General features: G+C 35.0%; 2 protein-coding genes across 2 annotated transcripts; one reads left to right on the top strand and one right to left on the bottom strand.

The window, feature by feature from the left end:
• Positions 1–263: 263 nt before the first annotated feature.
• On the bottom strand, positions 264–5663 carry LOC104088669 (probable glutamate carboxypeptidase LAMP1). The gene is made up of 13 exons (XM_009593386.4): positions 5062–5663; positions 3885–4399; positions 3490–3557; positions 3088–3169; positions 2881–2973; positions 2610–2762; positions 2161–2235; positions 1980–2067; positions 1629–1712; positions 1192–1280; positions 968–1084; positions 679–798; positions 264–577 (listed from the first exon to the last, which is right to left on the bottom strand). Exons 1-13 carry the CDS (start codon positions 5480–5482, stop codon positions 395–397), a joined length of 2088 nt encoding a protein of 695 aa, XP_009591681.1. The 5' UTR covers positions 5483–5663; the 3' UTR covers positions 264–394.
• Positions 5664–17217: 11554 nt separating this feature from the next.
• LOC104088670 (probable pectinesterase 53) lies at positions 17218–24753 on the top strand. The gene is made up of 5 exons (XM_009593389.4): positions 17218–17707; positions 18955–19144; positions 20018–20224; positions 22046–22281; positions 24372–24753. Exons 1-5 carry the CDS (start codon positions 17346–17348, stop codon positions 24517–24519), a joined length of 1143 nt encoding a protein of 380 aa, XP_009591684.1. The 5' UTR covers positions 17218–17345; the 3' UTR covers positions 24520–24753.
• The last annotated feature ends 1323 nt before the right edge of the window (positions 24754–26076 follow it).

The raw sequence follows: 26076 nt of genomic DNA, 5'->3' as shown, positions 1-26076 counted from the left end.
GATGAAGCCTTGTGCAAAATTCTTGCATTTTATTAGACATTGACAAGTTAAGATTTTAAACTTTTTGTCACTGATGGAGAAGTGTGTCTGACTTCACAAGATATACAACAACTATGACTCAATTCGAAATAAGTTGAGTTGGTTATATGAATCATTATTGACCCCGTCGTTTCATTTAAGCTCACTCAAACTAACATTATACAAAATGAACTTAAAAAATAAAGAGTACTAGAACTTTTCTATATTTTCTACTGGCGTCTCTGTTGACTTAAGAATCCACTTTTGATCTTTAGTAAAATTCACAACTTTGTTTAAGACCAAGCTTGTGAAACCATACAACTTCTTGTTTCAAAAATATTTAACGCAATAACATTGTAAATGATACAACAAAGATTCACGTTAGTCGACCACTGAGGACTAGCGATGCTTGTGTGATGGCACGAGCAACTCGCCAAACTTCATGTTGTACAGAACGCCACGAGTCTGTAGAGTCCAGGCTCTTCGCTCTCTCAATAGCATCAGATATACCGGGGAATGAGTTAGACCCATAATCGTCGTGCCTTGATGGTGCATAAATCTGAGTAAAAAATTGCAGTAATTAAATCCAATGTATATGTCATGAGATGGATAACTATGTTATATCATTTAGTATGTGAGCAAGGTTGAAATAAGACTTACCAAATGTTTATACCATGTTCTTGAGGAAAGCCCGTCTTTATCTGTGAATGCTCGTTCTGTCATTATTAGTCTATCGTTCAACTCTCTCACCGATGCCCAACTTCTTTTGGCTTTGAGTGCCTACAAGTCGATGTGTTTGTTAACTCCATGCGCGCAGTTTAACTATTACTGTTGAATTGCGTGATCACCTCATCTAAAATCTTAAGCTGTTAGAAAGATTACGCTTGAATTACCTATATTAGCATGTCAATGTATTACATTGATCTCTATAGTAGAACTCATTTTGTACCTTTACGTCATCCTCAATTTTAATGGCTGCTTTTCGGAGTTTCTCAATAGAAGCATACAAGGGAACAAGTGAAATGCCATTTTCTGATATTTCAGCTTCCAACTGTTCTGCACTTTTCTGTTTCATGAATATTGCTAACATTAGGTTGCATTTTAATTGTAGCTAAAAGGACAAGGTAGTAATGCACTTGCTTTTGAGAAAGAATCCAAGCTATTTACTTGTACCTGGAGCTCATACGCATAAGTTAGGTAATTAAAAGGCAAAACTTCATCATCTGCAAGCCGAAGTGCTAATAAACCCCAAACGCTTGCCACTGTAAAAATATAGTAATAAATTAGATTGATTCAGGATGACATCTTAGTTGTGTCATCCACATAGGTGTCAAACAGGCAGGTCGGACCAGATATAGGCCGACCCACTCATATTTGATACACAACAACAACAAACCTAGTATAATCTCACAAATGGGGTCTAGGGAGGGTAGATAGTACGGAGAACAAGGTAAAAGAGAACAAGGCGAAAGGAGCAACATGAAGTGATAGAAATTTACAATATTTGATACGAATAAAAAATGGGTTGAATGACGGATAATATGGATAATTTGGGAATACCGCATATTTGCAACATATGTTATTTGGGAAAAGGCATAACGAATACGAACCTGCTACATGCCTATGAAACATCGGGTCTCCAAATTTCTTCATCCACACAAAATCATCATACATTGAGTGGTAGACTGGGTAACCTGCAGTCGAACGATTAATGTACTTAAAACTTGTAGATGCTCGCCGATATGGTGATATGGCTAGACTCTTTAAGAGGTGCAATGCTAGTAATTTAGCTGCTATTTCAGGCATTGCATCGTAAATGCTCTTTTATATTTTAGTAGTATGTTGTACCATTAGCTTGATGCCTATATTTTAAGCAGCTTCTACAGTTTCAAACTCTGTCAATCTCAGCTTACAGAAAATAACTGAACATGCTTTTTCCAGGGAACTAATATATTTGTTACCATCGCCAAAAGACAGGTCGAGTGTTGGAACGCCAATGTGTTGAACAAATGCCGCGTAATCTGATCCAGCTCCTCCTAATCTCCCGAGCTTCATTAAAAACGATTATCAGGATTAGTATGCCTTCCTTTTTCAGAGTTGTATGCTCTTAAATGAACTTAGGTAAGCATTTTACATTCTCACCTTTACTGTCGTGTCGTTGGAAGAGCCGAGCCATGATTGGTAGATAGTCTGTGTGGAGTTATCGGGATCTTTTACCTTTTAAGGAAGAAGTTAGTTCAAGATGAGTCAGAAGTTACAATACATGTTCAAACTAATCTGCACTTTACTTGCATGTTTTTGGAGTTTCTTGTTTTCAAGATAAGACATGAATTGGTGACAGTAAAATAGGCGTCGCATTATTGTATTAGTCTGCTCAGGGACGGAGCTAGAATGCGGGATACGGGTTCGGCCGAAGCAGCTTTGGTCCAAACCTTGTATTTGTCTTAAGAATTCCATTGAATATGTACAAATTTTCCATTTAGAAGCCAGTAACTTAAACAAACTAGAATCCCGCACCCATAAACTTCAAATCCTGGCTCCACCTCTGAGACTGCTTGACATTTTTTCTTTTGAAATAATTAGGAGAATACCTGCTGAGCAACTTGTATGATTAGTTCATCCAGCTGAGGGGTTGCAGAGGCTCGAAAATTTTTCGCTTGAACTGCACAATCAACGTTCAGGTAGGCAACGACCCTTGACGCTAGCATTTCCCTATTTTCTTCAACCCATTCTGTTGAACCTATCTGAAACGAGCAATTTGGTAAAAGTTACTTAATTCCATGTCTGTTCTTGTTACGCGAAAGCTTTGGTTTTGAGTATAAATATGCTTTTGTGTATTTAAAAGAAGAGGGAGAGAATGACCAGGCCGTACTCCTCAGCGTCCCAGTTGCATAACACGATTGTTCTTCGCGGTCTCCATCCTCTTTTCTGCAGCTTTTCTAGCCTTTGTGCAATCTGCATGAGCAAATCAGGTAATCAGTTATATATGTACATTACATGTTTGATGCACAAAATATATCCTTGAGATTTTAGGCAACTGATAGGGTAAGTTTTACTGAGAAATAATACCTCAAGTAGGGCTGCTGTGCCACTATTGGGATCAACAGCTCCAAATGTCCACGCGTCGCGATGATTACCTAGTATAACAAACCTGGAAAAAATCTTCCCTTAAGCGACACAAACATTTCCTAGCAGATAATTTTGGCCGCGTTTTATAAATTTTCCTTTGTTTTATGGTAGTATTTTATCTTCTTTGTGGATGCTTGCACATGAATCAGCTAACTCACCAATCAGTCGATCTACTACGCCTTAATCCCTGACTAGTTGGGGTCGATTATACGAATTAATTCTATTCATTCATTCTGTCCTATTCAAACAGGCCAGTTTCTCTAATACTGAATAAATTTTATGCATTTCCAGGATGTGTACTGAAGTCAACTAACTCATGAAAATTGTAAGTTAGAGGAGTACCGATCAGGTTCTTCTTCTCCTTCTATAACTCCAATAACATTTTGAATTGTCCTTATGACCTGTTGTCCCTGCAAAACTAACATCCATTCAACAACCCCAAATTGATTTATAGACTAGAACTCATGTTGCTTTCAACGGGAAGGATAAACCATCCGGTATTAGAAATTCATTGGCCCGGCTAATTCAGATTCACGCCACATAGGGCCAGTAAAGGGGTTAGCCGTTCCCTACCAAGAGTTTCTTCATTCTGAGGACTCGAAACCGAGACCTCTGGTTAAGGATGGAGTGACTCCATCCGTCCCACCACACCCCTTATTATATACATAACACAACATATACAAATGACAATTACTTCTGATGATGACTTACAAAACCTTAATCTTTCTCATACTTACTTCATAAGAGAGGTTAACAATTGCAGGTCCCGGACCTACTCTATAAATAGGACTATCTTTTCCTCCTTGCCAATCCACATTTGCTTCTTTTCCACCAATACTCCTTATAATTGCATCTCCATCAGCCGAAGAAATTGGCAATGAAGGTATCAACGGTACGTTCCCCGAATCATCAACTTCTTCATTTGATAATCTCTCACATTCTCCAGTACTAGGCCAACCTGGTGTAGTAGGATCACCAGTTCCATCATACACTGATCCAACTTGAACTCCACTCGGGGGCATCCACTTATCGTCCGGAAACCATTTTGCACCACCATAGTCCTTCTTATCAGTAAAAATTAACACCCCAATTGCACCAGCAGCATAAGCATTATGTACAATGTCTCCCCTGTATATCTTCCCATATCTAGCTAACACAACAGTATAAGATACATTAACTCCCATTTCTCTCAATGTTGCATAGTCCTCCACGCGACCATAATTTGCATATACCACAGGACCATTTGCAGTGCCTGTTGAAACCAAGATAATAAAATCTTCAAATTTATTAAAATGAAATATCTTCAAATAAAAAAAGGCAGCCCGATGCACAAAGCATCCCGCACGTTTCTTAAAGATAGCTGAAGCCTCCTTCACGAGCAAATAGAAGAATAATAATAGCACTATCTCCGGTATTCAACTAAACCACACAAAAGGTAGCTTCAAGAATATTGCTCCTCTTCTTGAATCTATTATTTCGCCTTCTAATCAATGTCTCTCTCAAATGTTTTTCAATTGAATTGCTTATGATTTCCGAAGAAATCATTCCTATTATAGGCTTAAGTATTCTTAAAAAACTTAAACATCAATAAACAATTTGGTGCACTAAGCTCTCACTATACACAGTGTCCGAGGAAGGGCCGGACCAAAAAGGTCTATTGTACGCAGACTTACCCTGCATTTCTGCAAGAGTCTGTATACACGGCTCGAACCGTGACCTCCTAGTTACACGACAACAACTTTACCGGTTCTTCCTTATAAAACATCAATAAGCAAAATGTATTTGTCAAAACCAAGAATGAATAAAAATAATTCCTCAAATTCATTTTCAAGATTCATGAGAAATACAATACACCTGAATATAGTGAAATAAAATCCATCATTTCAAATATTTGGAAATGTAGTCTAATATTACCTGATCTTGCATAAGCATGGAAAGTAGGTAAAACTTCATTTGCAACATCTGCATATGGATCATTCTCATAAATCTCCTGAGAAAGACCAAACTCTATTGGTTTTTCTGAAGAAGAAGGTGTAAGAATTAAAGACCTTGAGACAGGATAAGTTAAGGCAACATCATAGGATGTTACATGTGATTTTATGTTGTAAGAAGTGAGAATTAATAAAACATAAGCTGCTGCTTCAGCATTAGCTTCAGAACCAGCAACATGGGGTCTCTTAGTTAGAATAAAAAGATGGTTTGCTATAGAAGAATTATCATATAAAGAATCAGATATGAATAAAGAGTGATAGTAGGATTTTGGAGGGGAAGGCAAGAAAACAAAGGAAGTTGAAGTGGCTATGGCTATGAAACTGTAAATTGCTAATTTGTACATTTGAATTAGGTTCTTTGGAATTTGCCAATAGATTTTTACAAAGATTATAGTTGTGGATTCTTGATTTTTTGTTGAAATGGTGTAAAGGTGAAGTGGGAAAGAAAGTTGATTCTTTTGTGGTAGTGGTTTTCAATGTCACAATTGTCTTTTTTGGAGTTTTTTTTTGGTATGACAACAATCTTAAAAGAGATAGAAATGATTATTGGATCGGAAAATTATACTGAGCAAATAGAATATATGATAATTGTTGTATTTTTTTGAATTTTCTTGTTAGAATTACTGATTCCGCCACTGTTTAATAGGTATATCCCCATTTATTTTAGTGAATCAGCTTACACCAGAATTTTATTTTATTTTTGGTTAATTGATGTTTATCTTTTCAAGGTAGTTTCAGAAGATGTCATAAAGAGATGTTAGGATTCTTGGATGTATATGTATGTGTTTCATCAAGAGGGACCAAGGCTTGGGCCTACAAAATAATATAGACATTACTATATTTTATGCTGGGATGGAGTGAGAATTTAAAGTGGATGATTTCTAAATTTATAACACAGGAATTCTTTCGGGTTTGTCTAGTTGATTTGGAGGACGGTTATTCATACGGATGACGTGGGATCGATTCTATCCTTAATGCTTTTTGGGTTGAACATGTCGCATAGAAATTGCCTAGTGCGGTTTACACATGAAGAGGTTTACCCAGTGCGCATAAAGTGCTCACCCAAAGGGCAGAAGTTGTGGCAAAGATTGTAGCGGTTGCGGATTTCCCCTCCTACCAATTTTTTTTAATATCATAGAGCACATAGTTCCTCGTAGTTACTAGGTTTGTAATTAAATATTTATATATATTTAATAATTTTTTTAGTACAAAATACAGTGTTTAAACAAAAGTGACTGATTCGGCCAAACCGGACCTTCTCATTTAGTCAATCTTGATAGTCAGAATACGAGAAGTTTTGAGTTGACAGAGCGAAACCTATAATACTAAATGTATAGCGGATTCTAAATATATAAGATTATGACATTCGAATTAATATATCTCAGTATAAAGGAATCAAATCAAAAGTTTCATATTCAATAAGAGTTAATTAAAAGGAAATCAGGTTATTTATAGCTAATTCAAACAAAAAAAATGTAATGAAATTTAATAGAATCTTTTGTTTATTTTTTCAATTTTAAGAAATCAATCAGTATTGGGCCTGAGATGTTTCCTTGTGTTGGGCTTGACTTATAAAAGTTGGAAAGATCTGATATATCTAAAGTTTGCTCATTAATCAGAGTTCGTATTCCCTTTTTGGTTTTATTCGATCATTGTCAGTTTAGCCTAATTTTGTAATAGTAATTTGGCATGGTAAAATTGGGATCTTGCACCCAGTGTATACATAAATTATATTAATTTATTATGATTAAGTAAAAATTAAGTTGATAATATATATGTGTAGATTAAATATAATTTAATAATAGCAATATATGTAAAGACATATATTCTGCATTCATTTGTTTGATTTAACAATCACCTTTAAATTAAGTGAATTAATTCGATCTTGAAATAAATAAATAATCGAAGAATTGTACAATACCTAGCCTTATGATATAGACGAAACATCAGAAGCAACGATTCCGGGAATAGGGTTTCCGGGCACAATAACAAAGAATATCAAGAAATAAGAAGATAAGATTGGATTGAGCTTTGTATGGAGTATAGCATAAGTTTGCCAGAAAATTTGTGTCATTTACAATGACAAATGAGCTCACTATTTATAGCTATGAAGAAGGTCCTAGGGTCGTGCCCTTCTTTAATGTCAATTATGAGAGGCATTGATGAAGATATAACGGTGAACATAAATGCCAAATTCCTTGTAACGAGTAACTGCTCTTAATGCCATGGAATATTCTATGTTAAATGCTACCGGAAAAAGAACATTTATCCCATCTTTATGAGCATTATTATTTCTGGTGACAAACGAAACAGTTTTCTTCGGTCTTTAGCCATCCCCCTACCTTGTGTTCCACGTGTCCCTTTCTCGGACGACCACGTGTCATATCATATTTTAACCTGTACAGATAGTCCCCCTGATTTCTGGTGACATAACTTTGTATTACCGGAAAGTTGGTAGAAACACTATTTTGGCGAAAATTACTATAATTATGTCTGAAGGCTTCTGACGGTTGATTAGACGCATGTCTCTCCGCATTTAATGCCTCGAACATGCGTTGTCCCATTATTCAGCACAACTTTTGCTGATTATCGAGGTAATTACGGTCATGAATTTAGCCGCCAAAACTTTTATACACATCAACTTCCTCCCTTATACCTCATAATCTTTCAAGCTTCCTTTATCTAACTCGCATCTTGCTCTTCATCTTTTCTCTAATTCTCTTCAAACGAAAAACCTTCTCCTTCTTTCATACAATGGCTTGTTCCTCAAAACGTACAGTTTTTTCAAAAAACAAGAACAAGGCTGAGGAGTCTTCTCCTCCAACAGTGGGCTCTATCATCCCTAGAAGTCTTATTACCACAAAATATTTCGAAGAGAAATTTCCTACTGCTAACTCTCGTACTTGGGCCGTTAGTAGGTATCCTTCTTCCATACGTCCTTCGAGCATTCCTACTGTGGAGGAAGATTGTCGCTGCCATGACTTGAAAATTATTGCTCTTGATCTATCGAAGCGAGTCACCCTACCCAAGGAGGGTTTTACATATGTTTACACATATCCCTTTACTTTGGGTTCATTCTCTTTGAGCGGAGATCTTGGCTCCGTGATTACGGAGTTTTGCCTCCGCTACCAAGTGTGTTTGGCACAAGTAAGCCCTTCTGTGTAGATGACAGTTGCTTGCCTTTGGCGTTTGTGCCAGGAAACTGGAGAGGATTTAACCTTATGAATCTCTATTCTCCCAAAATCTTCCGCGGGGGAATGATAAACCTCTGCAAGCGTGTCCACCATACTTTGTTGTATAGCATGGATGATGGAAACGACTATGGGTGGATGCAACAGATCATTACAGCTGCCACCAACGACATCATTCCGGCAACGACTTCATCCTTTCCGACCGCTTGGAACCGCACTCGTAAGCTCTTTGTTTAGTATTCCCTTTTACTAAATATTTTTCTATAGCCGTATTGATCCCACATCCTTTGTTTGTTTCAACAACTCGATAGATCCCACCGGTGATTGAAGGTTTAGGGGCCAGTTCTTTCCAGAAGTGAGTCTCGGGCCAGTTGTTTCAATTTTTCATGTAAAGAACTCGATTGATCTCTTCTAACCTATCTAACCTATCTATGAAATTAGGTCTACCCGCGGGCTCTGTTGCTGTTCCCGAGGAAGATTTCTTGGCTGATTCTGCTAATGCAGCATGGTTTCTTTAGGAGGTGCTTACTCGAACAAGTGGATCCGGTCCTGCTTTAAGAGCAAATGTTTCTTTTCGGAGTCTCAGGCTCGAAGACAAACAACCAAAGAGAAGATGCTCCTCTGCATTCGGGGAAAAGAATAAGAGGGCGAGGATCGATACCCCCGAGTCATCTATAGTAGCGATGGTGACTGGCCCTTTTTCTGGGCCGTTCATAGACACCATGATGATCAACGATAATGAAAAAGCTGGTGATTAGGGAGCTTCTCTACATAGAAGACGACGATCCTCATCATCTTAACAGAATGCTCAACCTGCTGAGAGGGTTACACCAACCGAGGACGATGCCTCGACACTTTGGGGAGAATTTGATTTGGTAGATAATGTCAACTCCCATTTTCGAGCCCCAACTATTGTGTCTGGTACTGCGGGGCTGAGTACCGGGCCCTTGCCGTCTTTGGTTGGCGAGCATCCAACAACCAGCACTGCATTTGATGCAGCTGCTTCTCACTCTTCAACTCCATTAGCTTCATCTCCATCTTCACCAACACCAGCAACTGCTACATCACTTCCATCTTCATCTACTCTTCCACCAACAATTGATACATCACCTCCACTAGTCGCACTTGACCGTGAAGAATGTATTCCTCTTCCACAGTCCCCAGTTCATGGAAATTTGGGGTAAAATTATGATGCCCCTTCTGAAGATACACGATGGAGGAGGAACGTTACTCTTTTTATCTCTACCGGATGCAACTTTTTATCCCGACCGGTAAAGCTTGCTAATTATCTGAAGCCGTTGGCTTCAGAGAAAGACTGGAAAAATTCAGGCACTCTCAGGAGAATGTTTGTTGAATAACGCCATGCACAACGCTGCAACAGTACATTCCTTTCTTTCTTTATTAATTCTTCTATTTTCGGGTGTGAACATATCCTAAATTTTAACCTTCTTACTTTGTAGGCCAACTTTATTGCTTCTGAGGGTCTTCAGAGGTAGATTCATGAAAATGAAGAGATTACCTCCGCACGAGATCAGCTTTTGGCAGAGCATGAGCAATATGTTGCCCGCATTTCAAAACTGGAAGACAAATCCATTGAGGTTGTTGTATTGGAAGCTCATTTGCGGTAACATGAGAAAGAAGTGGTAACCCTTAAACAAGAAATTGACCCACTGAGGGTTAGATTTGTCGAAGCCAGGGTCAAATATGTTGAAGTCCATAACTCCGTTCTTGCTGCAACCGAACGTGAGGCTACCTCCACTGAAAGAGTGATTAACTTAGAGGCAGCTTTGAACTCCAAAATTGAAAAGATTATTGTTGTGGGCGCGAAAAACGCCCAGTTGGAAGAGAAGCACAGGAAAATTATCGAGCATAATAGGCTTTTTAGTTCAACGGTCCGCAACCTTGATGTTAGCCTCAAATCTGCTAGGTCCGCCCGGGAAAACCTTTCTGCTGAGGTAACATTTAATCTTAAAATCTAGCACATTTAAAGGAATTACTAGTGCGTCGTTGTGTGGTAGCAGCAATCCATCACCGTTCTCCTCCGTAAAAGTGATATCGTGTTCCCGAAGCCTTTTGCTATGCGTTATTGATACTTTCTTCTTCTTTGTTGCTGAAAATGTGACCCCATTAATCTCGTTCCCTACGAAGATCTTGTTAATTATTTGACGCGAGTGATATTCTCCTGCTTTCGAGGGTTTAGTGTTGTCTCAGTTACGACCATAATTGTTCTTAGCTCGGTCACTCAAGAATTCTCTGAGTTGACCATTCTTCAGTAATGTTATCACTTCTTCCCAGAGATGTCGACAGTCCCCTGTTCGGTGACCATTCATCCCGTAGTATTCACACCACAAGTTAGGATCCCTCTGGCTGGAATCAGATCTCATCGGGTTTGGGAATCTTGCTTCTTTGATATTTCTCATGGCCGATATCAACTCCACTATACTGACGTTGAGATTGTATTATGATAATCTAGGGTAAGGAGGATCCCGCGATCCTGCCAGTTCTTTATCCTGCAGTGATTGATTGTTCCAACCGTGATCAGTCCTCTTGTCAATGGTGAACGTGTACGCTGTCCGGAAACTTCTGTTGTGGCCTTCAGTTCGTTCATAGGGTAAAAATCGGCCCCTCGAAGTCTGCATGTCCGCATCATAATCATCCTTTGATTTTTTTCTTGTTTTTTTCTCGTCCTTTGATCAACGATGAAAAACCAACCTGATCATCTTCGACCTTTATTTTTGATTCGTTCCAGTTATGGACATCCGCCTAGGCCGTTGGTTGAAACTCGAGTAGGCTTTTCTTCAATTTTCGGGAAGCGTCTGAACTTCTTGGATTCAATCCTTTGGTGAACGTCTCAACCGCCCATTCATTCGGGATAGCCGGGAGCAACATTCTCTCTTTCTGGAATCGGGTAACGAACTCTCGTAGCAGCTCATACTCTTCTTGTACAATCCTGATTATGTCGGCCTTTCGGGCATGTACTTTTCTTGCCCCGGCATGAGCCTTGATGAAAGAATCCGCAAGCATTTTAAAGGAATCTATGAAATGCTCGGATAACAACGACTATCATGTCAAGGGGTTTCTCCAAATTTCTTCAGCAGCATAGATTCAATTCTGTAAGGGGCTAAATCATTTCCCTTTATCGCCTTTGTGTATATGGTAATATGCTCCTGGAGGTATGAAGTTATGTTATACATTGGCACTTCATGCATTTTAAACCGCTTCGAGATTAACTCTGGTGTCGCACTTGGCTTGTACGACAAGTGAGTATACTTTTTCGAGTCCGGACCTTTCAGCACGGGTGGCACGCCCCGAGATCTGGTCCATGCGGGCGTTCACTTTCCTCATGAACCGTAAAAGTTCATTCTTGAAAGGATCATTCTCATTGTTGAGGCAAGATCCGTTCCCCATGCCCCATCAGAGCCAATTTCACCCCTGGGAGTGTTGTTGTCGATCCTCCATGTCGTTTGGTTCATGGGAACCCCAAGAGGAATCAAATATCGTCTGTTTGTATTATTTGAAGCTCCTGACAGTACTTGCTTCAACTCAGTCATAACTTTAACTTGTCGCGTGAGGTGGCCTAGAATGGTTGCATGTTGCTCTTGCAAGACTCTTACCGCGTCGACGACATGCTCCTCATCGGCGTCATCGTGAGTGGTCCCTCGAACATGTCGAGTATACAGCCTGTCATTCACTGGTGTAGCATCATTCCCCTCATCATAGGTGTCACTGATTGAATCTTCGGAATGAGGCTAATCCCCTTGAATCTCGGGGTTGCGCATGTCGTTAACAATGTTATCTGCCATGTCTTCTGATCTTTTCTAAGACAAAAACAATCAAAACACGTTAGTAAAAAATCCAAGGATCAATTCAATTACACGACTATCTAGTCCCTACGAAGGGCGCCAAATTGTTTACCCGTAAAATGGTACAGTTGAATTTATACGTGATTTCTAGATAAGTGAATTAATTTGATTCTGAAATAAATAAATAATCGAAGAATTGCACAATACTTAGCCTTAGTATATAGACGAAACAGGAGAAGCAACAATTCCGAAAATAGGGTTTCCGGGCACAACAACTAAGAAAATCAAGAAATAAGAAGATAAGATTAGATTGAGCTTTATATAGAGTATATCATAAGTTTTTCAGAAAATTCGTGTCCTTTACAATGACAACATAGCTCACTATTTATAGCTATGAAAAAGGTCCTAGGGTCGTACCCTTATTTAATGTCAATTATGAGGGGCATTGATGAAGATATAACGGTGAACATAAATACCAAATTCCTGGTAATGGGTAACTACTCTTAATGCCATGGAATATTCTCTGTTAAATGCTACCGGAAAAATAGCATTTATCACATCTTTACGAGCGTTATTCTTTTCGATGACAAACGAAATAGTTGCCTTCGGTCTTTAGCCATCCCCTATCTTGGATTCCACATGTCACTTTCTTGGACGGCCACGTGTCATATGCATAATCGATACAACGTTGGCATAATATAAAAACAATAATAGTACATGAATAACATTGAAGTTCAGATTGTTTCACCAGATTAAAGAAAGTTTGATCTAATTTTGAATGTTTTCAAATAGAGGGTTATTACATCTTTTTGTTCCATTTTGAAAACCAATTTACATGAAAAATAGTGTTTAAAGGAGAAATGTATTTTGGACAGAGAGAAAATGATACATACACATACACTAAATATTGGAGAAGGAAATTAGGAGAAAATTTCTTTGGATTTTCTTTTGTTTCAACGAATTTGCAATGTTGAATTGTGCGGTCAATTTGCCAAAATTTTAAGCACCTTTATTTCAACACTGTTCACATACGGACTTGTTTTTTTTTTTTTACCAGTCAATCACATAAAAATTCTTTTTGACAATGGCTCCATGAAAATTCAACTCAACACCTTTGCTTACTTTAATACTTTATTGAATTGTATAACCAATTTATCTAGAAGTTTAAGTTAGTTAATTTCACCTATTATCACTAACTTTACTCGGTGTAACACTAAAGTCACAAATTATTTTTTGTAACAGTAAAATCACTATTAGTAACACTAGTCACAAAACTAGTTTTTTTTTGTAACAGTAAGTCTTTAAACTAACCATTTGTAATACTAAAGTTACAAAACTATTTTTTTCATAGTAAGTGACAAAATTATGTGTTAGTTGCCCAGAAAATACAAATCACTAGAAAGTCAAATTTTCAGCGCCGGAAAATAACATGTCATTGCCACATCATCATCACTTTGCCACAGCTTACATGCCACATGAGAAACTTTTTATTAAAAAATTCCACGTTGTCATAACTTATTTTTTAAACATGAACAATTAACAAAATATTTAAAGTAAAAGAGATAAAACGAGAGCTGAGTAACACATTTGTTTATTTCAGTAACAGTGTGTATATAATCTTTCTTTTCTGTAAGTGGGAAGCGAGTATAATCCATTAACATACCTACTTATCACAAAATCCATCAAATAAACTACTTATATAATACCATGTTGTACTCCCTCCGTCCCAAAAAAGATACCAATACTTTTCAGATTTAGAGAGTTAAATTAGTTGTTATTTGACCACGTCTTTTTTATATAAGTTTTAAATATTTTTAATTATTGTGACTTATAGTACTTTTTATGTTATTTCGAATATATAAATTTTACTTTTACAAAACTAAATATTTTATGTTTAAATTTGCAGTCAATATTAAGAAGTTTGACTCTCGAACCGAAAAATATTATCTTTTTGAAACGGAAACAATATTATTTATTTAAACAGCTCTAATACTGCATATGGTGGCAAAGAAACAATGGTGGAAGGCTTTATTTAATGAATAATTAGTTTTGCTCTTAAATTGTTTGATGAAAAACGCCAAAAAGATATCTGCTTTTATATCTCTGATTCATGGTTTTTCCACCCCGTGAAAGCTGTTTGTAGATAATTCCAAAGAGTCAAGAGAGATAATAAAAGAAGTTGTCTACCAAAAATTCACAAAAAAGTAACCAATTCTTGTCTTTTTTCTCAATTTCATAATCTTAACAATGTATCTAATCAATAAGTTCCTAACTTCATTAGAATCTAAATCATTCCAATATTTGTCCCCATTCTTCCTAAATAGTATTGCAATTACACTAATTGAAGGTCTCATTTATGATATAAAAATATCTTTAACCAATGCATAGATGATAATAACACGTGCGTCATCGGCCGAGCAGGAGCCAGTACTCCAGGTCGGAGCTGGGAGAGACATGAGGAGTCAGGTAGAGGTGGAACTCAGGCCAGATCATGTAAGGTAGCACTCACGAGAGACTGGGCACCCGCAATTTCTCTTGCTCGCGCTAGAGCCGTTTCTTAGGAGCCACCTATAATTATTTTACAATGTTCAATTGACCACCTTCTATCTAACCGCCGTTGGTATAACTTTAATATTTCTGAAATAGAATTTTCTAACATTTTGTTTATTAATGGTTTTTCACTTTAATACCAATCAATTATCATCTAATTTTTGCTATTTGAAGTATAATAGTGCTAAAACATAAAATCATCTACAAAAGATTATAGCTCTTTTCTTAAGCACACTATTTCTAATTTAATACCAACAATGAATATTAGGTACTTCATCCTTTACCACCTATTAAGTCATTTTATTTTCCTAACTCCAATTTTCCAATTTTTTTTTGTTCTTTTCTAATCATCAATTAGCATTTGCATTTCTCCTTTTGTGTATCATGCTGAGGCATCTAACTTTTTTATTTATTCATGACTGTCTTTTGAAAAGGGAAAAATGGACAAAAAGCACCGGACATTAAATGACTAAAGAAGAATTGACCCAAATAGTCAATCACCAAATCGCTTAAACTAAAAATAGCCAATGAAAGTATAATATATGTATAATTATGTATAATTAATGTAAAAACTATGTATATAATTAAAAAATAATAATAATAAATATAACCGGCTATTAAGATCCCATGACTAAATAGGTTGGATCTGAAGCTCAAAATGAAGCCAAAGTTTGGATTACTACCGGAAATGAGTCTGACATATGAATACTGTGTTTAATTTTTATGTGCATTAATAATGTGATTTTTTACACTATTAAGTCATAAAAATAATTAGAAAATTAGCATTAACCTAAAAAATAAAGCAAACTAATAATTTATAATAAGTTAAATTATACCAATGGCGTAAAAATTTCGTCACACTGTCGATGTATATAAGTTAACTCTATAATAATCATCTTCCCCCAAGTTCAAAAGCTAATACCATTCAAATCTGCCTTAAACTTGAAGGCTTAGTCAGTAGCGAAAGCAGAGATTTAAAATTTTATTGGGGGTTCAATATCTACTATATATATGCATAAAAAAAATTGACTATATATACAATGTATTTTTTTATTTATAAAAGTTCATTTAAACCCCCTTCCACCTCTCTAGCCAGAGTCGGGACTATGCTATAGAGAGAGGTCACTAGCATCCGAATAGTTCGATAAATTTTTTCATGTATATATGTATATGCCTTTAAAAATAGTGATAAATTACTTGTGGCGCCTTATATACAAAACACATTTTCGCTTAATTTAAAACTGCACACGTGACCTTCAATTCCTAGGTCCGCCTCCGTCTCCGACCCCAAGCCTAACAGCATTAAATGTAAAAGGTTTATACTGTTTGGACTGACTATGCAGCAGTCCTTAAATCTGGCGTTTTAGTGCATAGTGGCTTTTAATTATGAAAGCTAATTACTTTTTGTTAAATAGTAAATACTAAATAAAGTACAAAATCCCAACTAATGTTAGTTACTGAATCATTTTTCTTATGCGAATAAGAATATATTCACTTTCAAACAGGAACAGAAAGAACACTCACGGGAGCTAACAAACAACAAAAAAACAACCTCAACAAAGTGCAAAAGCAAATACTTTTAGGAAAACAATATAAGTTTTAATTAAACTAAAAAGTGCATTCCTATGAAGCTGTCTTTATGGCCTAAATTCTTTCTTGTGAACACTCCTACCCCCACCCCCCACTCCCAAATGCCAACTTTTTTTGCATTCATTTCAGTGGAAGCACCCGTGACCCTCTCAATCCTATGTCATGATTCTCCAATTTGTACCACTTTCTACCTAAAAGATAACTCATTATTCCGTGCACACTGCACTTAAGAGTGTGACCTAATAGTCAATAAAATAAAAAAAATTAAGAAAAATTACGGTTCCAATTTTAGTAGAGACAAAAGTGTTAGGTGATTTTTCTAGCGACAACAAAAATAGTGGGTGATTTCTTCTCATTTGTTCAAATCTTAGTGTATAGAGTTTTTCAGTACATATGTTGATAGGAGGTAGCAGGTAGCTCGTGGAATTAGTTGAAGTGCACACAAGCTGGCCTAAACACCAGTGTTATCAAAAGAAAAATATTAGGTGATTCTTTTTTCATATGTTTAAATTTTGGTGAATAAAGATACTCGTTAATCATAGTTCAAATCACATTAGAGACAAAATATTTAGATGTTTTCTTTTCATCTATCTAAATCTTTGTGAACAGAATTATCCGATATCTATACTAGTGAAAATAATATATATGTAAAAGAGCAAACAGACACATGCAAGCTAAACTGAACACTAGTATGATAAAGAAGGAAAAAAAGAGAGGAAGAGACGGGCTAGGTAAATATTGTATTAAATCTTTTTATCTGCTTAAATTTTGTTTGATAAAGTTACTCGATATCAGTACTAATAAAAAATAACATACATAAGAAAATATAGACAAAGATGCATGAAAGCTTATTCGAACCTATTGCTAAAAATAAGAAAGAAGGAGATGACTCATTGCTTTAAATACCGCTTGAACTTTTCAACCCAACCCCAAAACCACAGAGACATATACATGTAATTATGTATATATAGCCAACTTGCAATGCATTTCAACATCTCTCTTTATAAGTTCTTGACACTTTTTGTTTTTTCTCCTTTTTATTCTCATTTGATAGTACTACTACTCCAATAAAAATGCCAAATTTTAGACCATTTCTTCACTTTACTATTCTCATTCTTCTCATCAATTCTGGCCTAACTCTTTGCCACACCAAAGGGCTTAGGCCAAAGAGAAATGCCAAAGGAAAACAACTAACAGTGAATATGACACAAGTTCAACAATCAGAACAACAATTCATGAAATGGGTTCAATTTGTTGGAAGCCTAAAACATTCCCTTTTCAAAACAGCCAAAAATAAAATCTTCCCTTCTTTCACTCTTACTGTTGATAAAAATCCTTCTCATGGAGATTTTACTTCAATTCAAGATGCCATTGATTCTCTCCCTTTTGTCAATCTTATCAGAGTTGTTATCAAAATCCATGCAGGAGTTTACACGTAAGTCGCATTAATTTTTATCGATCATAATAGTGTTCAAGCCAGTTTGCGCGTCCCTCAACTTTTCTACTGGATAGTTACGTTTTAGCCGAGATGCGCTGACACTCCTGTTTTTTCAATTTTTAAAATTGAGTATTTCCGCTTTCTTTGGATGAGTGATTGTCATTGAAAATGTGCGTACTTCAACTATTCTACTGGATAGTCGAGATGTGCGAAAGTCGACACTACTGTTTTTTCAAATTATAAAATTGAATATTACCCCTTTCTTTGGATGAGTGATTGTCATTGAACGTGTTTAAGTCAGTTTACTCATACTTCAACTACTTTACTAGATAGTTGTAGTGCGCGAAAACTACACTCCTATTTTTTTAATTTATAAAATTGAATATTTCCCCTTTCTTTAGATGAGTGATTGTCATTGAACATCTACATTCTACATTTTGTTATTTTTATTGAAATTTTACTTTTTGAATAGCTCAATTTGATGAAGACATGTGTACTAACTTTTAACCATCTATTTCATAATTTATTGAATTTAAGCTTTTCTCCTTAAAAAGTGTTTGTCTTGGTGTAGTATCATGTGTGTGACTGTCCTTTTCTTTTTTCATTCATCTGTCTTTTCTTAGTCTTCACATGCTGTAATGTTTTGCAGTTGTAGTCAATTGTCAATTCTTGGAATTGTGATGAAAAGAATTTCCTTTTTGTTTTCTGTCCTTTGCTTTTGTCGTTTACAGTCTTGTGATCAGATAGAAAATGTAAAAAGCATATGAGTAATTTAAAGTTCTGTTCTTTTCAATTGGGACTATGAAAATGCCAAGTGGTTTATACATTATCTTTTATTTTGTTCCATATATTTGTTCAAGATTGAAGGGAGTTTCAGTGTAATTTTAAAAGTTGCCACCGTATAATCAGAAAGGTTACGAGTTCAAATTGCAAAACTAGCCATTTGCAAGATTAGACTGCATACATATGAGCCAATGTGATTCAATCCTTCTTTAGACATGCGCATAAAGGGTAGCCATATAATCAGAAAGGTGACGGGTTCAAATTACAAAAATAGTCTTTTGCAGAAATGCAAGATTAGGTTGCATATATATAATCCAATGTGATTCGAACCTTCTTTAGATACTGTGCACAACGGGAATTTAGTGCACTGAGTTGTCTTTTATTTATATTTGTTCAAAATAATGTCTTCAACTCTGAAGTTTTATTTCAAGTTTTAACTGAAAATATGAACTATTTTGCAGGGAGAAAGTAAATATACCACCATTTAAATCATTTATAACAATTGAAGGAGCAGGAGCAGATAAAACAATAATTCAGTGGGGAGATACAGCACAAACTCCTGGACCAAATGGAAAACCCCTTGGCACTTTTGGTTCTGCAACTTTTGCTGTGAATTCCCCTTATTTCCAGGCCAAGAATATTACTTTCAAGGTACAGAATTCGTTTTTTGCTTTTTTCACTTGGTTGGTTGCTTTTTAAGAAATACAAAATTAGAATCCAACAAATCAAAACTGTTATAATTTATTTAAGGCCTGAAAAAAGTATCATGATTATGTGTGAGTCTAATTCCTTTTGTTAAATCGGTGAATTTTAACATGTAATAGTAGGTCAATAATGATTGTATCGGGACTAATTAATGTTTATCTTGGAGATTTACCTCAAATTACCTTATAAATAACCTAATTATGTAAATATTTTTACACAGTTAGTAAATAGAACTTAAACTCGTTTGTTAATTGAGCGATGGCCTCAGCTGGGATACTATGTTAAAATGGATTAACGATCTAATTTAGAAGTTTAAATGTGTGCTCTTAAACATGTCATGATATTTCTGTGGCTATAAAATCATGCATTAAAGGTAAAATGAGAAGTTTAAAGTTAAATTATTTTAAAATATAGAAAAATATATTATTGAAGGGGAACCTTGGTGTAACTGGTAATTAAAATTATTGTCATGTGACCAGGAGGTCATGGGTTCGAGCTGTGAAATAGCCTCTTGCAGAAATGCAGGATAAGACTGCATACAATAGACCTTTGTGGTTCGGTTCGTCACCAGACCTAACACATAGCGGGAGCTTAGTGCACCGGATTGCCTTTTTTTAATTTTATTTTATAGAAAGGTATATTATTCTTTTTAAAACAAACCAAAAAAGAAAAATATGTCACATACACCGGACAAAGTTGCAACAAAATATTGTTACCTTTTTTTTTTGTTTGTCAAATGTTGTCTATATTAGAAATTCTTGGTTTTCACTTTAATTTCCGAAAGCTAAAAAGAATAATGATAATAATTATAAAATGCAGAATACAACGCCAGTGCCAGCAGCAGGAGCAATTGGAAAACAAGCAGTAGCATTTAGAATATCAGCAGATACAGCAGCTTTTGTAGGTTGTAAATTCTTGGGAGCTCAAGATACACTCTATGATCATTTGGGTAGACATTATTACAAAGATTGTTATATTGAAGGTTCTGTGGATTTCATCTTTGGCAATGGCCTTTCTTTCTTTGAGGTAATTAATTACTTCTCTTCCATTTTTTTTCAATAGAGCAGAGTGTAAAAAATATTGATATTCATTTTAATTCCATGTTGGTTTGATCATCTAAAATCTTAATCACTCAATTCTTGAAAGAATTTAAGTTATGTACACCGTCACTGTAATAAGTTTTTACACCATCAAGTTTATCTTTACATGTTTTAGCAACAGGGTCGAGCTAGAGTGTGAGGCTCAGATTCGATCGAACCCAGTAATTCTGGCCCAAACCCAATACTTAATTTAATCAACATGCGATGCTGCAAAGCTGATGACACAAAATCTAGTTAAAAGTATAGTATAAAGAGAAAAAAAAATTAGAAGCTCCAATAATGCTAGAGATAATGTTGGCAAATTGCACATAAGAGAAATGTTAAAAAAAAGTTTGTGTTCTGTGAGCTAACAGTGTAATCTTTTTTAAGGATTATTAGGTTAAGTTGATTTACAAATAGTTGGGTCGTTGTTCTTATAAATTAACCCCCAAACAGATTTTTGTAAACCAAAATTTCCGTGAAAAGATTACCAGATTCTGTTTTTATCTCAATCAAACTATATTTGCAGAATCGATTTTTTTAAATGTCTGTCACATCTATACTCTATTTGTATATCTAGGGGATTAGTTGTCTCCTCTGTAATGATTTTTTCTGTAAATAGAACCATGAAAAACTTGGAATAATAGACCACTCAAGTCTAATATGGTAACCTTAAAAAAATAGCGTAATAACTTTATAATCGATTAAATTACACTACTAATATAAAAAATAATTTACATTTAAACTCAATGTTATCTGACGGCGGACCTACATTGAACCTTATGGGGGCTTGAGCACCCATTATATTTTACTCAAACATTATATTTTTATGTTGGAAGCTAGTAATAATATACAAAGATATCGACTGGGCATCCAATCTCAGAAAGTAGATTTGTCTATATAATAATTGGAATATTATTTGTGTATTTGACTGTATAATTTGAAAAGACAAATAACTCGAATCGAAACTAAAGTTGATCAAACCGATTAGATGTAACCAGGGGCGGATCCAGCAGCATGAATTATGGGTTCCCGTGAACCCAATAGATTTTGTCAAGATTCTGTATTCATATTGAAAAATACATTAAATGTATAAGAATATTTAGCTTGGAACTTATACTGTTAATCCAGTAATTAGGAGTATATATTAACTTGGGATTTCTTTAGGAACCCATAAACTTAAAATTGTGGATCCGCCTCTGGATGTAACTCTATTTGAATCGTGTAAATAGCAACACGGCTACTTTCAAAATAGTAGGGAACCTTCAAATCCTAGATTCGTCTCTGCCTACGACTTAAACATCCTGAGTCTGTCAGTCAGAGGCGAACCCAAGATTTGAGAGTGGCGGGGCACATAAGCCAACTACTCAACCAGTGTATCTATATATAGCTTTTGAGCTTAAGGGTTCTAAGTAAACTATATAACCGTTTTCGACGTATATACACATATATATCTATAATTTTTGCCGAAGTTAAACAGGGTCCGATAACCCTTTTATTCCTAACATAGGTCCGCCTTTGCTGCCAGTACCGATATAGTCAAATCATGTGAGTTTGATGTTAAATCATTCAGGTAGTGGCAGAGCCACATGCACTAAAGGGGTGTTGATCGATATTTCTTCGCCGGAAAATTACACAGTATAACTCGGTAATTTAAAAAAAAAATGTATATATGTTATATAATGACACTTCTTGACTTTTTGGTGAGTTTATTTCTTTATATTTTGACTCCCCTTAATAAAAATTTCGGCTCCGCCACTACATTCAGGGATGTCATTTGCACGCAATAGCACCAGTGACAGGGGCAGTAACAGCACAAGGAAGAAGCAGTATGTTGGAGGACACTGGCTTTAGCTTTGTCAACTGTAAAGTCACGGGTTCTGGTGCTTTGTACCTTGGAAGAGCTTGGGGTCCCTTCTCTAGGGTTGTCTTTGCATATACTTATATGGACAATATTATCATCCCTAAAGGCTGGCATAATTGGGGTGACCCTCTTCGAGAAATGTAAGTTTCTCTGTCGCCCGTTTTATTTTATATGTCATGTTTAACTGAGTATAGAATTTACGGAAAAAAATAAAATATTTTGATGCATATATATATATATATAGAGAGCACACTTAAAACTTATAGTCCTAGATGACATTGCTATGACTATACCAAAATGTCGTTAAGGTTAAAATGTGATTTTTAAAGCTAAACACATAACCGGAGCTAGGGGATAAATAAAAGGGTTCACCTAAATCCGCTTTGCCAGAAAATTACATTAAAGTAAAAAATAATAATATGTATATTAGATGTTGAATCCCCTTATGTCTTTCACATGTTTTTTTTTAATCCTTTGGTGAAATTTTGTTTCCTTCAATAATGGCAAAAGAATTCCGAAATATAGAAGTAAATTATTATTTCTAGAGATTCATAGACGGCTATCTTTACTTGTTATTTGATTGTTATCTTTCGCTATATTTTTTTCATATACTGTTGTTATTACTTGTGGCCTATGCTGTTATTCATCTACTCTCTAGTCGAGGGTTTATCGGAAACAACTTCTCTGCCCTCCCAGAGTAAGAGTAAAGTCCTTGTACTCATTATACTCCCTGATTCCATTTGTGGAAACTCGCTGAGATTGTTTTTGTGGTATTATTATTTATAGAACATAACTCTCTACTATATTCGCTTAGCGAATAAAATTTAGGCAGATTGAATCATGACATATTCATTGATCCAAACGTTTTTTTAATTCGCCCTTTTAAGACCACTCAAAAGATGGTGCAAGTCCTAGCTAATATTTTTTTAAAGTAGATTTAATCTTTTGATCAATCAATATGGAATGCCTTACACTTTTTCATTAAAGAATTGAGTCTAGACTCTAGATAAGTTTCTTTTTTTCTTGCCAAAAATGCCAAAACTAACCAATCTATGGACTAAAGTGTGGCTAAGCTTATAAAGCACAAAATTAATTATAGAATTACCTTTTTGCTATAATATATAGTTGGCGTGGGACGGTGACCGTCCCTTTTATCTGTTCTTTCTGTTACCTATCTACACAAATGGTATTGGAAATTTGTCATATTAACCTTTTCCAGTGTAGCACTAGCTTCATTACTCCACTATCTCCATATATCTTTGTTCATTATCCTTTAACTCCAATCACCCTTTAACTCCAATCACCCTTTATATTCTAACAATAATAATACCTTAAAATGTCTACATTTGAATTATTTGTTTGTCATTATTGGTGTCTGACGACATAATTAAGTAAATAAAATGTCTACATCTGAATTATTTGTTTGTCATTATTGGTGTCGACGACATAATTAAGTAAATAAAAATATGATCTTTCTAATAGTTTAAGTTTTCGATATGTTAGTTACACTCTTCAACATGATATTAGAGTAAACAGATATCCTGATTCGAGTCTCACCATCACCCATTAACAAAAATAATTTTCATATGCTTGACCCATTTAAAATAATTAGGTACAGATGGTGTGTTGAACACATAATTAAGTAAATAAAAGTGTGTTCTTTCTAACACATTAAGCTTTTGGATGAGTTGGTCAGACACAAAGGCGAAGCTAGAGTATGGATTATGGATTCGGCTGAAGCAATAGCTTTCGTCCAAACCCTATATTTATCTTAAGAAACTCATTGAATATGTATAAACTAGTAACTTGGAATCCAATTACTTAAAGTTTAAATTCTGTGTTCGACTCTGACTAGACACTTTAACTATCCGATAAGGAAGCCAATTTGGACATCTTGTGACATTCTGTCCATGTGAATGCAAGTCTATTTAATTCTAAATTATCAACTGTAATCCACCTATAATGCACAATATGAGGGGGGTTATACCAAAAAACCATTACATACCAAAAAAACAAAGTTATTCTTTTAGGATATGTTTAGCTTAATTGGGAGAGTTTAATGACCTTATGCATGCAGATATAAGATATTATATCATATTCAGACAACAAATGTTTGGTTAAACACTAATCATTATTGACTAATATGGACAGGTCCTCATGCAGATAATATTATTTTTTATTTAAGTCCATTTGTCTTTTAATTATTAATTATTTTTACTTTTTTGGACAGGACTGTATTTTTTGGGCAATACAAATGTAGTGGACCAGGGGCAAGTTTTGCAGGAAGAGTTTCGTGGTGTAGAGAGCTAACTGATCAAGAAGCTAAGCCTTTTATTTCACTTAGCTTTATTGATGGCTCTGAATGGATCAATTTTTAAATAAATAAATAAATAAATTATCTGCACTACAAATTTTTCTCTTTTTAATTTGTTTATTTTGGCTTACTTTGTAAAGTCCATGTATCTGGTAGTAGTTCAAAGAGGCATAGAGTAGAAAAATCTTTGTACGAATAATGAAAATTAAGAGTATAACATACCCCATTTTCTTTGGAAAAATACCATTGTATAGCCGCTGAAAAAATAATAGCAGAAAAATATATAAAATTTGTATATTTTTTGTATATATATACATTCGGTATGTTAAATACAAAAATTATACAAATTTTATATACTTTTTCGGCTATCAAATGTAAATAGTTTCTACTGTGAGCTAAAAGTGATAATACTCTATTTCCTTTTGAACGGAGTATATGAAAGTACTCAAATCAGCACTTCGACCATTAAATGTTGGGGAAAAAAAGGTAATAATTTTTCAGCTTCTATATATAAACATAAGATGCTTTTATTTTTCATGTCTTCTTTTCAGCAGTGGCGGAGCCATAATTTTCGTTAAAAGATGTCAAAATATATAAAAATAAATATATCAGGAAATTAAGAGAAGACAATACATAGTATATATATATAATTTATTTATTTTACCTAACTACACAGTGTATTTTTCTCGCGAAGGGGTGTCATTTGACGCCCCTTCCTATAAAGTGGCTCCGCCACTGCTTTTCAGAATAAAAATTGATGAAATGAGCAGAGTATAACGTATTTAAGTTTCTTAAACACATAAAATTGAATAAGTTTCTGACCTTTATTTAGAAAATATACAGTATAGATTCGTTAAGTGTACATGTTAATGAAAACAAGGAAAACTTAAGTAACTCATTCGAAAAACTAACACCAAAAGTAATATACACTTTAAATCCCTCAACAGAACTGATTATTACAATTATCAGAATTTACTCGCCTAATCGGTACTGACCTATCGAATTATTGTAATGTGCTTTTGATACATCAATTAATTATTATACAAAATGTTGTGTGTACAAATAGCGAACATGAAAGCAACAATCTAAAAGACATAATCACACTTGTTGGCAAGTTTTATTATCGTATGACTACAAAATTGATGAATATTTTGTAGAGTACATATTCAGAATAATCTAACTGTTCGAAGTGTGAAATCAGTCAATGATTGTTACACCCCATATTTTCATACGTGAAAGTACGCCATAAGTAAATTGATATAAGTTCGGAAATGAGATGTTATATTCCGCATTTTTTTCGTACGTTAAAATTTCGTCAAAGTTTGGCAATTTGGGATAAAATATGATCCGAGCTGTAATACCCGGTATTTATGAACTAATATCATACAAGGTACCACATGACCATGATAGTAAGGTGTATAAAGTATGTTAAAAGTGAGTAATATTATAAATAATTTAAGATAATTCTTAATTATGTATATAATAGGTTAATTATTGAATAGTGGGAGATTGATTATCAATTAATCATGAGATTAGTGGTTAATTAATAGTATTTTGGATAAAGTTTTAACTACAAAAACGTGACAGCCAAGGCTTTATCAAAGTATGACTCTTAAAACAA

The sequence above is a fragment of the Nicotiana tomentosiformis genome, chromosome 6, assembly GCF_000390325.3.
Source record: "Nicotiana tomentosiformis chromosome 6, ASM39032v3, whole genome shotgun sequence".
NCBI classification, from domain to species: Eukaryota; Viridiplantae; Streptophyta; class Magnoliopsida; order Solanales; family Solanaceae; genus Nicotiana; species Nicotiana tomentosiformis.
Note: the sequence above shows the minus strand (reverse complement) of the source record. Positions and strands in the feature narration are given on the sequence as shown.

Bases quoted from the DNA above. Each gene is read 5' to 3' on its own strand.
- LOC104088670 (XM_009593389.4), top strand. From the start codon at position 17,346: ATGCCAAATTTTAGACCATTTCTTCACTTTACTATTCTCATTCTTCTC. The intron at 20,225-22,045 runs GTAATTAATTAC...CACTACATTCAG, and splicing joins ATGGCCTTTCTTTCTTTGAG to GGATGTCATTTGCACGCAAT. The intron at 22,282-24,371 runs GTAAGTTTCTCT...TTTTTTGGACAG, and splicing joins GGTGACCCTCTTCGAGAAAT to GACTGTATTTTTTGGGCAAT.
- LOC104088669 (XM_009593386.4), bottom strand. From the start codon at position 5,482: ATGTACAAATTAGCAATTTACAGTTTCATAGCCATAGCCACTTCAACT. The intron at 2,068-2,160 runs GTGAGAATGTAA...TTTTTAATGAAG, and splicing joins CCAACGACACGACAGTAAAG to CTCGGGAGATTAGGAGGAGC. The intron at 1,281-1,628 runs GTTCGTATTCGT...ATATTTTTACAG, and splicing joins GTTTCATAGGCATGTAGCAG to TGGCAAGCGTTTGGGGTTTA.